This window comes from Schistocerca gregaria, chromosome 1 (assembly GCF_023897955.1).
Source record: "Schistocerca gregaria isolate iqSchGreg1 chromosome 1, iqSchGreg1.2, whole genome shotgun sequence".
In the NCBI taxonomy this organism is placed as follows: Eukaryota; Metazoa; Arthropoda; class Insecta; order Orthoptera; family Acrididae; genus Schistocerca; species Schistocerca gregaria.
In genome coordinates, this window is record NC_064920.1 from 1,047,707,287 (window position 1) to 1,047,721,561 (window position 14,275).

The 14,275-nt window shown below is 44.6% G+C and overlaps 1 protein-coding gene across 1 annotated transcript in view; it reads right to left on the reverse strand.

Moving 5' to 3' along the window:
• Positions 1–11,356, reverse strand: part of LOC126286995 (myosin heavy chain IB-like) — an 85,656-nt gene extending 74,300 nt beyond the window's left edge. Inside the window, exon 1 of the mRNA XM_049984887.1 lies at positions 11,195–11,356. Within this exon, the coding sequence (XP_049840844.1) occupies positions 11,195–11,356 (162 nt within the window). The remainder of the gene's footprint in view (positions 1–11,194) is intronic.
• Positions 11,357–14,275: the final 2,919 nt, after the last annotated feature.

Below are 14,275 nucleotides of genomic sequence, written 5' to 3' on the forward strand. Positions count from 1 at the left end.
AGGCACCAGGTGGAAATGGTATGGCAAGCCGTTCCACAGGACTACATCCAGCATCTCTACGATCGTCTCCATGGGAGAATAGCAGCCTGCATTGCTGTGAAAGGTGGATATACACTGTACTAGTGCCGACATTGTGCATGCTCTGTTGCCTGTGTCTATGTGCCTGTGGTTCTGTCAGTGTGATCATGTGATGTATCTGACCCCAGGAATGTGTCAATAAAGTTTCCCCTTCCTGGGACAATGAATTCACGGTGTTCTTATTTCAATTTCCAGGAGTGTAGTTTACATGAATTCATACAACATTGAATTTATCTTATCGATTTGAGTTCGAATGAAGCGTCTTGTTGTGTAGAATATGATTGTGAGGGTGGAACATGTAACCAATGAAGGTCGGGAGACCGCGGCGTCTTACAACGTTGTAGGTGTCGCCACCGGCTATAACCTTGTGTGAATGCTCTGAAAAGCTAATCATTTGCATATCACAGCATCTTATTTCCGTCGGTTAAATTTCTCGTCTGTAGCACGTCATCATCGTGGTGCAGCAATTTTAATGGTCAATAGTGTATTACTAGAAACGCTGCTTACCCGAAAGGAATTGCACATGGTAAGTAAGCAAACTAGAATGCGGTAGTCTAGACTATATGCCGTGCATTAGGACTAGAGCTAAACTTAGTGGGTTGACTTGCTGGGCTTTGTGGCTGGTCCCAGCGGAAGTTCGCGTCTTCTCTCGGGCATGGGTGGGCGTGTTTGTCCTTAGGATAATGTACGTTAACTAGTGTGTAAGCTTAGGAACTGATGACCTTAGCAGTTCAGTCCCATAAGATTTCACACACATTTGAAGATTTTTGACTTGTTGTCTGACAGCGGGAAAATTACACTAGGAAGCCGCCTTACACATTGGTGTACACGCAAGAAACAAAAACTAACAGTAATTTGCTAACCACTAGTCTACAAAGTATTCGACACAGCCACAGTTCATCCCTTTGCAGAAGTTCGTGAAAAGACCATAAACGGAACAAAATCACTGAGTATCAGTCAAATGCTGCTACTGCTGTTGGGGGTGCGTCTGCTCGGCTCGGCGTCTGCCGGTATTCAAACAGTTTGTGCTGAGCGCAGTGTTATTGGGCAACCTCTGAATCTCAAACCTGCACATTCAATATAAATGTGTGTCCGGAAATACTGGGCCATAATGTTTACCTTCTGGAGCCGCTTTACTAACATGTTCCTAAACTTCGGTCGTTTCCTGGTCTCTCGCTGACGTTGTCCCCCCAGCCGTTAATTAATTTGATGAATGTATGTTAAATTTATACGCCTGTACTGCAGTTATTTATTTTCGATTTCTTCATATTTGTGTACGCACCACGTTTCATGTTCAATTATTAGTTTGTAGCAAATAGGAGTCTAAATACTGGAATCAGGTTAGCAAGTTACACTAGTAAATATCAAACCATAAAGTTCTCTGCTGACTAACAAATTAATTTACACGATTCGCGTACGGACTGTAGATTTTGATAGCTATATACATACTGCCTACATGATATTAACGTTATCACGTGATGTTTACGAACAAAATCCAGCAAGCCTCCGACTGACTTGCATTATGTTTACGTTTTGTACCTGAACAGGGACTGACCACAAGCAGTTGGCTTGGTGTCTGCTGACTGGCGACTGATGCACCCTTTGCACAACAAGCTTATTTATGGACTCGCAAAGTATCATTAACTATACTTTGTTGAAGTACAAACTTATTGCATATTACATAATGTCAAAGAAAACAGGAAAATTAAAACAGATAAAGGCGCAGTAGACAGTGACGTAAGATTGTATATACACTCCTGGAAATGGAAAAAAGAACACATTGACACCGGTGTGTCAGACCCACCATACTAGCTCCGGACACTGCGAGAGGGCTGTACAAGCGATGATCACACGCACGGCACAGCGGGCACACCAGGAACCGCGGTGTTGGCCGTCGAATGGCGCTAGCTGCGCAGCATTTGTGCACCGCCGCCGTCAGTCTCAGCCAGTTTGCCGTGGCATACGGAGCTCCATCGCAGTCTTTAACACTGGTACCATGCCGCGACAGCGTGGACGTGAACCGTATGTGCAGTTGACGGACTTTGAGCGAGGGCGTATAGTGGGCATGCGGGAGGCCGGGTGGACGTACCGCCGAATTGTTCAACACGTGGGGCGTGAGGTCTCCACAGTACATCGATGTTGTCGCCAGTGGTCGGCGGAAGGTGTACGTGCCCGTCGACCTGGGACCGGACCGCAGCGACGCACGGATGCACGCCAAGACCGCAGGATCCTACGCAGTGCCGTAGGGGACCGCACCGCCACTTCCCAGCAAATTAGGGACACTGTTGCTCCTGGGGTATCGGCGAGGATCATTCGCAACCATCTCCATGAAGCTGCGCTACGGTCCCGCACACCGTTAGGCCGCCTTCCGCTCACGCCCCACATCGTGCAGCCCGCCTCCAGTGGTGTCGCGACAGGCGTGAATGGAGGGACGAATGGAGACGTGTCGCTTCTGCCTTGGTGCCAATGATGGTCGTATGCCTGTTTGGCGACGTGCAGGTGAGCGCCACAATCAGGACTGCATACAACCAAGGCACACAGGGCCAACACCCGGCATCATGGTGTGGGGAGCGATCTCCTACAATGGCCGTACACCTCTGGTGATCGTCGAGTGGTCACTGAATAGTGCACGGTACATCCAAACCGTCATCGAACCCATCGTTCTACCATTCCTAGACCGGCAAGGGAACTTGCTGTTCCAACAGGACAATGCACGTCCGCATGTATCCTGTGCCACCCAACGTTCTCTAGAAGGTATAAGTCAACTACCCTGGCCAGCAAGATCTCCGGATCTGTCCCCCATTGAGCATGTTTGGGACTGGATGAAGCGTCGTCTCACGCGGTCTGCACGTCCAGCACGAACGCTGGTCCAACTGAGGCGCCAGGTGGAAATGGCGTGGCAAGCCGTTCCACAGGATTACATCCAGCATCTCTACGATAGTCTCCATGGGAGAATAGCAGCCTGCATTGCTGCGAAAGGTGGATATACACTGTACTAGTACCGACATTGTGGATGCTCTGTTGCCTGTGTCTATGTGCCTGTGGTTCTGTCTGTGTGATCATGTGATGTATCTGACCCCAGGAATGTGTCAATAAAGTTTCCCCTTCCTGGGACAATGAATTCACGGTGTTCTTATTTGAATTTCCAGGAGTGTTCAAATGGTTCAAATGGCTCTGAGCACTATGGGACTCAACTGCTGTGGTCATTAGTCCCCTAGAACTTAGAACTACTTAAACGTAACTAACCTAAGGACATCACACACATCCATGCCCTAGGCAGGATTCGAACCTGCGACCGTAGCAGTCGCACGGTTCCGGACTATAATAATAATAAAGTAGGTAATTAGATATAATAGGAATTGGGTCCGCAGTGACTGAAAGTAACACCACCCCGGCTACCGTCCCCACTCACACCGTTGCCCGAGTCCCGCCTCGTGGAGGCGGGCTCTATTTGTTTACATCCATTTGATATCTTTTTTTGTGCAGCATTAGAAAAACTTCTAACTAATACAAAATCAAGTGAGATATAAATAACCAATACGAAATTAAATATTTAGAAAGAAGAAAGGAAGAGAATTGAATAGAGTAGGGATAGGTATAATATTGCCCGTGAGCTGGTTGTGGGCGGCGGCCCGGGTCTTGGAATGACCCTCAAGACGCTGGCCATCGCTCACCATGCCTTTACCATCTACCGTCCTAAAAACAAACTTAACTAGAAGAGAATGGGGTACGTTAAAGCTAGAAACTAAGACCTCCATCTCCAGCGTGCTAAACTTTTATGATATACAAAAGAGAGGTAACTGATTTTGTGCTTGGCTGAAAGTTGTTTATGAAATGGTACTTGTGGTAATACAGACGTCTCAAAAATGAGATCGACAGGAAGTGCAAAATGGCTAAGCAGGGATGGCTAGAGGACAAATGTAAGGATTTAGAGGCTTATCTCACTAGGGGTAAGATAGATACTGCCTACAGGAAAATTAAAGAGACCTTTGGAGATAAGAGAACCACTTGTATGAACATCAAGAGCTCAGATGGAAACCCAGTTCTAAGCAAAGAAGAGAAAGCAGAAAGGTGGAAGGATTATATATAGGGTCTATACAAGGGTGATGTACTTGAGGAAAATATTATGGAAAAGGAAGAGGATGTAGATGAAGACAAAATGGGAGATACGATACTGCGTGTAGAGTTTGACAGAGCACTGAAAGACCTGAGTCAAAACAAGGACCCCGGAGTAGACAACATTCCATTGGAACTACTGACTGCCTTGGGAGAGCCAGTCCTGACAAAACTCTACCATCTGGTGAGCAAGATGTATGAGACAGGCGAAATACCCTCAGACTTCAAGAAGAATATAATAATTCCAATCCCAAAGCAAGTAGGTGTTGACAGATGTGAAAATTACCGAACTATCAGTTTAATAAGTCACAGCAGCAAAATACTAACACGAATTCTTTACAGACGAATGGAAAAACTAGTAGAAGCCGACCTCGGGGATGATCAGTTTGGATTCCGTAGAAATGTTGGAACACGTGAGGCAATACTGACCCTACGACTTATCTTAGAAGCTAGATTAAGGAAGGGCAAACCTACGTTTCTAGCATTTGTAGACTTAGAGAAAGCTTTTGACAATGTTGACTGGAATACTCTCTTTCAAATTCTGAAGGTGACAGGGGTAAAATATAGGGAGCGAAAGGCTATTTACAATTTGTACAGAAAGCAGATGGCAGTTATTAGAGTCGAGGGACATGAAAGGGAAGAAGTGGTTGGCAAGGGAGTGAGACAGGGTTGTAGTCTCTCCCCGATGTTATTCAATCTGTATATTGAGCAAGCAGTAAAGGAAACAAAAGAAAAATTTCGGAGTAGGTATTAAAATCCATGGAGAAGAAATAAAAACTTTGAGGTTCGCCGATGACATCGTAATTCTATCACAGACAGCAAAGGACTTGGAAGAGCAGTTGAACGGAATGGATAGTGTCTTGAAAGGAGGATATAAGATGAACATCAACAAAAGCAAAACGAGGATAATGGAATGTAGTCGAATTACATCAGGTGATGCTGAGGGAATTAGATTACGAAATGAGACACTTAAAGTAGTAAAGGAGCTTTGCTATTTGGGGAGCAAAATAACTGATGATGGTCGAAGTAGAGAGGATATAAAACGTAGACTGGCAATGGCAAGAAAAGCGTTTCTGAAGAAGAGAAATTTGTTAACATCGAGTATAGATTTAAGTGTCAGGAAGTCATTTCTGAAAGTATTTGTATGGAGTGTAGCCATGTATGGAAGTGAAACATGGACGAGTTTAGACAAGAAGAGAATAGAAGCTTTCGAAATGTGGTGCTACAGAAGAATGCTGAAGATTAGATGGGTAGATCACATAACTAATGAGGAAGTATTGAATAGGATTGGGGAGAAGAGAAGTTTGTGGCACAACTTGACCAGAAGAAGGGATCGGTTGGTAGGACATGTTCTGAGGCATCAAGGGATCACCAATTTAGTATTGGAGGGCAGCGTAGAGGGTAAAAATCGTAGAGGGAGACCAAGAGATGACTACACTAAGCAGATTCCGAAGGATGTGGGTTGCAGTGGGTTCTGGGAGATGAAGAAGCTGGCACAGGATAGAGTAGCATGGAGAGCTGCATCAAAACACTCTCAGGACTGAAGACCACAACAACAACAACTTGTGGTAAAAGTAATAAAGGTAATGACGCTAACGGTTTGTGTTGAGCCTACAAGGGTCCTAGTAGAGTAGAGCAGGCGCAAGCACCTCCCGGCCCTGCCGACAACACTACCTGAACAGTGGTTTTCCCCGATCTACCATAGGTATCCGTCGGGTTGGGCTCAAATGAGGAACCACAATTAAGATCCTTCCATCCAGGCCGTGCGCCGCCTCTTACCAGGAGGCGTATGTCCCTTGAAGAGGTGCCTAACTTTTAGCTTCAGATCAGAAGTTATTAGTGTAGTGGAGGTTGAAGTATAGGTTGTGTAGGTTGGTTGTACAAACAATTCATGCTGAGCCAATGAGACTTATAATGATACGTGGTGTGGCAGTTAGCTCTTTCCGGCCCCGCCAGGAACACAGCCTGAACGATGGTTTCCCCGATCTATCAGAAGTATCCGTCGGGTTGGGCTCAAAAGAGAGGGACCGCAATTAAGAACCTTCCATCCAGATTGTGCGCTGCCTCTTAACAGAAGGCGTAGGTCCGTTGAAGAGGTACCTAGCTCTAAGCTCGTATTAGACATGGAGGTACTGTTAACTATTTACATATTTACAACACCCAGTCCCTGAGCGGAGAAAATATCACACCCAGCCGGCAATCGAACCCGGGCGGTTAGATATGACATTCGGTCGCGCTGACCACTCAGCTACCAAGGGCGGACAGCTTATAACTGATAGCCACAAAAAACTTCGGTCAATCTAGGAAGTATGTTTTTATAGCATCAGATGTCTCTTGTCGTGTTCTACTAACCACTACCAATGTTACCTCTCGTCTGCCTGTAATGTTCTTCTAACTCTATAAATTTTTGTTCCTTTCCTCTAAGTATTCCGTGTTTTAAGTTCTTTCTTGCCACAGGAATGTTTGTTTCCCTCCATCCACGTATTGCTTGATTAACCTCGTTTCATTCTCTTGGAAAGGCTCAGCCTCTTCCGGTACAATCTTCAAGTCACCGTGTAATGATGGCTTCTCTTCCATAGCATCACAGAGGGTTTGTTAAATTTCTAATCTGTGGCCGCGGAAGCCTACGTTTATATTCTAATCTGTTGTTAATTTCTTTATTACTAATTTTATCTCGTGAGGAAATGCCCAGCGTCTACTCAGATGCTGCTGCTGATGATGATAATGATGATGATTTTTGGTTTGTGGGGCGCTCAACTGCGCGGCCGTCAGCTCCCGAGCGTCTACTCAGAACATTACTGCTAGTAATTAATGTTGATAATTAAATGCTTTGGTCGGAAGGTGACAGCATTCACCGTGAATGATTTTTGTTTCCCACGAACATAGCTATCTTGTTCATGGCGCCTCCAATTTCCATTTCATGAAGAACACCTTTTTCGTATGTTCGCATTGCACTTAAAATGACTACCTAAAGTCCTGAATAGGTTTTGCTTTCCTTTCACATTTCTATACTACTATATTTGCCAGCAATTTAAAACCGAACTAAAGGTATTCGGTCACCGCCAGTGTAATGTGGTATTCACCTATATATGTCATGAGAGACGGAGTGACCACGAGGCGGGGAGTATTGTGTCGGCAGTAGAGAACCGGTAACACCAGAATTCGTCGTTGTGGAGGGTTCAATGACTTCGGACGTGGACTCATCACTAGATGTCACTTACGTAACAAATCAACCATGTACTTCACAGTATTTTTAAAGCTGCTCAAGTCGATTGTTGGTGATGGGACTGTGAAGTAGAAACACAAAGGAAAAACCAGACATAAACCTAGATCAGACAGACCTCACATACTGTCGGACAGGTACCGTGGAAATTGCAGGGTGTAGTTTTAAAAAAAAAGTGAAATGAGAAGGAGGAACCACTCGTGGGTTCCAAAATGTTACAAGAATTATAGCTAGCACAGTGGCTTCGAGTAGGGAGTTAAAAGTAATGGGACGAAGGTCGAGCAGTTCATTATCAGTCATTTCTATATTCAATGTTAAGCGATGCTAGAGGTTGTGTAGAGAGCGACGCAAGCCACTGTACAAAGGATGACAGGAATGGCCTGATTTGGGGTGATGGAGGAGCCCGAGATTGGAGAATGTGTCGAAAATGTCACCAGCAGTTGTTTTGTGGTATGGTGGTGTTTTCCGTTGTTAGGGTGCGGCCCCCTTATTACGTTCAAGAAAACGCTAAAGGCGGAAGAAAGGAAACATATTTTGCAGCATTAGTACTCAGAATGAAATTTTAACTCTGCAGCGGAGTATGCGCTGATATGAAACTTCCTAGCAGCTTAAAAGTGTGTGTCGGACCGAGACTCGAACTCGGAACGTTTGCCTTACACGGCAAGGTCCCGAGTTCAAGTCTCGGTCCGGCACACAGTTCTTATCTGCCTGGAAGTTTCAGGATTATATTCTTCATACAGTAGAGGTACAGTTCGAAGACAATGATTGTTTGTTTCACAATGACAATTCACCTTGTCACAAAGCACTGTCTGTGAGACAATGGTATGAAGTAATAACCTTCCGGAAATGGATCGGCCTCCGCAGAATCCCGATCTGAACCCAAATGAAAACCTTTGGGTTGCGTTACAAGTTCAACTTAGCTTAAGACCTCAGCTTATAAAGTGACAGACGCGTCTGCTTCTGGCTCTTGAGCAAGAATGGTTTGCAGTTCCTTCACAGACATTCAGAAACTTCATTGAAAGGGTACCCGGCAGCGATAAAGCCGGCAGAAAGGCGAAGGGTGCAGACTTTGTGAAACCGTAATGGCAGACATTTCACAGTTGGTATAGAAATTAATAGTAGCCAGATGAGTCATGATGCCTCAAAAAGAAACATATACATTGCCATTATATGCACGACGATTCTGATAGTGTAATCATATTTCCAATATCTTTATTACTTTAAAGTTTAGTATATGACAATAAATTATACAAGTAACACCCAGCAACGAATTTCTAAAAACTAAATGCTTCAGCCGATTTCGTCGATCGACGTGTCTTCATAAATCTATTAGAGTAAACCTAAATGGGTATAAATTACAGGCATATAACTTGCATAGTACATGAGTTATTGGAGGTCACAGTGGCCGATTACTATCGATCGCGCCAGGCCATAAGTACTCCACAGTTACACGAGAAAACGGTAGCAGCATGATTATAAATATGTTTATTCAACTATGTCTTTGTCTGCATCCGATATATACTATTCATGAAGAAATTGGTTAAGTATTTACTGTGATTTACAAAGCACAGAGACATTAGGCTACTGGCCTTTTATTGCTATTTCTTTGATATACGTTTATTTAATCTGTTTATGTATTTAATTAACACTATGTGCCGCGCGGAGTGGTCGCGCAGTTAGAGGCGCCTTGTTACTAATCGTTCGGCCCTTCCCGCCGGAGGTTCGAGTCCTCCCTCGGACATGGATGTGAGTGTTGTCCTAAGTCTTAAGTTAGTTTAAGTAGTGTATAAGTCTCGGGACCGATGACCTCAGCAGTTTGGTCCCTTAGGAATTCACACATATTTGGACATTTAATAATGTGTGTTAGAGCGTGTTTATGGCCCAGTTGTAGGAATATTTATTTAGTTTCAAGTTATTTAAATGTAAATCCTGTATTTGGTATGTGTTTCAATATGTTTGTGTGTGCACTTTGGCTTCGAGACATGGAGGGAGTGCTCTAGCCAATCACAGCGCTCGTTACTAAGAGAGACTTATGGATTTGGGGAGGTGCATCGTTTCCTGAGAGGAAACGAGGCAGTGCGGCAGTGCAGGACTACGGTACAGGATACGGGATGTGCTGGACAGTAGGGCACAGAGACACGGTAACTGCTGGACGCGACGGTGCGATGGACGCGGAGTCAGCGGAAACACTTCGACAATGGAGCAGTTTGCGTGTGGTCGCAGAAGATAGAAATATTTCGGAGTGCCGACCTGTGCTCTTGTGTGATTTCCGTGGATTCTGCACTGAAGTCGTAGCATGCGTTCAGAAATGAATATCTCGAGAGCCATGTTGTTGTACATAACTAATTACGTTAGGTTGTAATCTATTGTTTCCCTGCCGGCCGCGGTGGTCTAGCGGTTCAAGGCGCTCAGTCCGGAACCGCGCGACTGCTACGGTCACAGGTTCTAATCCTGCCTCGGGCATGGATGTGTGTGATGTCCTTAGGTTAGTTCAAGTAGTTCTATGTTCTATGTTCTAGGGGACTGATGACCACAGATGTTAAGTCCCATAGTGCTCAGAGCCATTTGAACCATTTTTTTTATTGTTTCCCTGTTATTCAACTTATATTTTATTTAATTGCTGGACCATAGACACCAATAAGTGCTTTGCAGAAATATACCGAATTCTCAAATGTAGTTCTACTATTGTACCCATCATTTAAAGTCGTTCAGATAGTGCCAGCAGATTTCATTTAATTGCAATCTTTCATTTATAAATTTATATCTTACTTTCATAATTCCCAGTTCCAAGTGATAGAAACCTTCGACCTCTCGATTCATGTGTGTATTCTTATCGTATACTGTTGACTCAGCAGTATTTGGCCTGTAATGCGGCAACTACGTATCCTACCCCTAGACAACGAAACCAGACAAAACTTTTAATATTGCTACTCCAAGTCGGAGGGCAGGTAGTTGAGGGCCACTCACCACATCATTTTATTTTGAAAGCCCGCAAGGTGTTCAGATATTTTTGATCAGGTAGCATATAATAGAATTTAATGCGATAGCGAATGCTTACATACAAGGTATAATAGTCATAATTGCCGATTATTTTATATTTGGTGTCTAAATACGCACAGCCATCAATTTGTTGGTTGTGTTTTCTCTGTATCGAAAAGGATTCGCCTAACACGTCAAAAACCTTATGACCTGATGTTTTCTGCAGGGTCGTAATTGCACCACTAAGTGGACCCCACGTGTCCGTTTTGCGTTCATGTGTCCACACTTCAAAAGATAAACTGCTGCCTGGAGAAAAATAAGCATTAATGGATAGCTCTTGCCACACTTATTTCGAGGTACTATCCAACCTACAAACATACGACTTTTATTAGTTAGCAAATGACTACATGCTGGTGTAATGCTGTTCACACACTTTCCTCAGTCACCAATGCCGTTACTCCCTGTGCATTCATCAATACCGCAAGGATCTCTTCAAGAGTCGTCGACCACTTCCACGCGCTGTAACTGCAATTTGGGAGTTTTGCCAGGTTCGTAGGCATTTGAGTTAGGAAATTTACAGGGACGCGTACTGAGCGCGAGACGTCTCTTCGCGAATTTCTGTTGCCAGTCACGACAGGAATGCCAGTCGGGCCTCCAGCACAGCCTTCAGGCGTTCGTATTCCTTCCGGCGGCTGGGGGCTCGGGGCCAGGGCGTAACAACGTTGTCGCCGGATCAGCGACGCCCCGGCGGCGGCTGCGCTACTCATGTTCCGGACAGGCGCGCCGAGCGGAGGCGACTCTGCCGCCGCCCACGGGGACCGGCGCGCCACCCCCTCCGCCGTACCCCGACGCCCACCCCCGCCGCCCCCAACGACAAGCGGAGAGCCCCGCGGGGGCGGTCGATACTGTTTGTTCGGCCGCGCCGCGCCGCACCACGCCGCTGCGTCCATCCGTCTTCATTCCGACCCTCTGGCAAGGGCCTGGCCCCCGGCGTTCGACGGCGCTGCGATTGTCTCCCTGTGTCCCTGCACCGGGCCCACCAGACCCTGCCTTCGCACAGAGTTCGCAGAAATCCTTCTCCACGGGTATAGGCGGGCAAATTTGTATCGTGATGAATGCGTCGAGAGAAATGAAAATATGTGCGAGACCGGTATAGATCCCGGATCTGCTATACATGGAAATTAGACACGTTAACCCCTTTCATTGCTACGGATGTGCTCTTTGCATTCCCTGCTGAAGCAGCTTTTGTTATGGCTGTAATGCTCGCCGGATGCTGATGTTTGTGCTGCGTGAAGGGCGTTCCGGCCGATTCGAAATACATATCATCCGATTTTTCGAAATCTATTTCGTGGAAAAATTTGATTTTTCGAAGTATGATATCTCCAATCGATAGAGAACTGAATTTTTTAACTTTACGCGTCATGCTTACTGCGCTACATCAAATACAGTAAAACATTGCACGAAACTTTAAAGAGCTCACACAGTTAAAAATGCACTGCGTAAACTTTGCGTATGGCTCATTTTAGCTCATACATTGCTGTGAATGAAGTGTAGATAAGATATCGAAATTTTATTTAAAAATGAGAGCAGATGGATATATCATTGCGTTAATATCCGGAGGACTGCCGCGCATGACATGTCCATTCAAGTCTTCCCGCATGGCAAATCACACACCCATAGCAATTTTCATATCTCATAAACGATTCAAGACAATGAAACGATTTTTTTATTTTCAAGTGACTGCACGTAACGAGGTACATATGTTGTTTGATAGTTACTAGAAACTTTTTTTATTCAGCAAGATATGGAGGTAACCCGTCCACAGCAATGAGAAGTCTACTGAGCGAGGCGGCGCAGTGATTACCACGCTGGCCTAAATTCGGCGGGACGACGGTTCAATCCTGCGTCCGGCATCCCGATTTAGGTATCCCGTGATTTCCCTAAATCGCTTCGGGCAAATGCTGGCATGGTTCCTTTGAAAGAGCACGACCGACTTCCTTCCCCATTCTTCCCTAATCTGATGGGACCGACGTCGTCGCTGGCTGTTCGTCTCCCCCACATCAACCAACAAACAGCGAGAGGTCTGCCGCTCAGAACGCATTCGGACGCCCGTAACATTGTAGGGAAACCCAAGCAGCGCGCATATACACGACTAAAACACCTGAGGAAAGGTACAGCAGCACGGATATACACACCCATAGAAACGAAAGGGTTCACCATTTGCGGCATCCGAATATATTCTCGTGATTCGTTCAGCGTAACAGAATTTTTCAACATATTACTTTGGAACACTGCGCACAGATATGTTCCCACGGAGTGTGTAAGAATAGCACCATTGGTGTAACGAAATTTGTGGAAGACTTATATAAACCCTTTAAAACTAGTATGCTTATCACTTACTTCTTCTTCATCAATGATTATCCTGTTAGCCTGCCACCTCTTCGTACATGGAGACCAACATCTGTCCTTCTAGTAGTATTTCATCTCAGCGCATGCATCGGAATTCTATTGTACTCTGTTCTAAACTTTGGTTTTTACTGTTTCTTTTGTTTTGGGAAACTCTTTCATCTAACGAGGATGTATTTAATATCTGTCTTATCTCCTCCATTGCATTTTTTACCTTTGAAGGAGTCATATTTCCCTGATGTGAGGAATGCATCTAAGATGATTCTATTTCGTTTCGATGATTTCTTTTATTCATCCACGCCTCGCTTCAATACATCTGTGTTGTAACCATTGTGCTATAACGTCTGAGTCGACAGGTTACCCTTCAATGTACGCCGAAATGTTGGACACATATGCATTAAAATCAATGAGTATTTTTCTACAAATCACTACGATCGTCAAAGGATAAATCACTACTAAAATAAGAAAAGCTTGAAACTCGTTCTATTTGTTAATCCTTATTTTTTATCTTGGCAATAATTATATATTTTCTTTGCCATTTCATACCTTTCGTTTTTTATCCTGAACGTATGAAAATAATAACTTTTACAAATGATGCTTCGCTTAAGTAATGATTTCTGACGCTCATCTTTATCGTCCTATAGGAAGAACTGATCATCCACGAAAATCATAGTATTTATACATATTGTTACTCAGTTTTATTTCAGGGTGCAAATATCACTTCTTGTTCCTAATTATTTCGGCTACATATTGAAGAGCATTGCAGACGGTCTGCAACATCTTCCGGGATATAATGTCGTGGTCCATGAACTCTTCTGTTCGTAACGTTTCGTCCAGAACTGCGCTGGATATCTTCAGATGCGTTACTCCTCCCTTGTTTCTTGCGACTGAGGGGTCAGACGTCATATATAACGCAGAAAAATGCGCGTGGCCGGAGTTATACAAGATCATCAGAGATGATCCTTGTCGAAGATAAAACGAATGTCGTCTTGTCAGAGATGAAAAATCTTTTAGCGATTCTACAGCGCTGCTGACAAGACACTATAAACCACGGCGACATAGTGACAATAGACCTCCGGAATTGCAAACAGTTTTTCACATTTGACAAGACGATAGTCGATGTTCATGTTTTATCTTTGACAAGGACCATCTCCCCTTATCTCGTGTAACTTCAGCCACACCTCTTTTTCTGCAGTATATATTTCGTCCGACCCGTCAGTCGGCAAGACTCCGAAGGAGCAAATCCTCTGAAGATGTCCAGCGCAGCTCTGGACGAAACGTTAGGAACAGTTTCGTGGACCATGACATTATACCCCGAAGGATTTAAGAGCAGCAATGTATCCAATCGAGCAAGCCTTCATCCTGTCTATCTTACCGTACTCCTTGATTCCCTAGTGTTTCTTTCATTACCTTATGCCCCTAACCTGAAGACATTTTTGAGTTTAATTACGTATCTTGGATGATTTCAGTGAA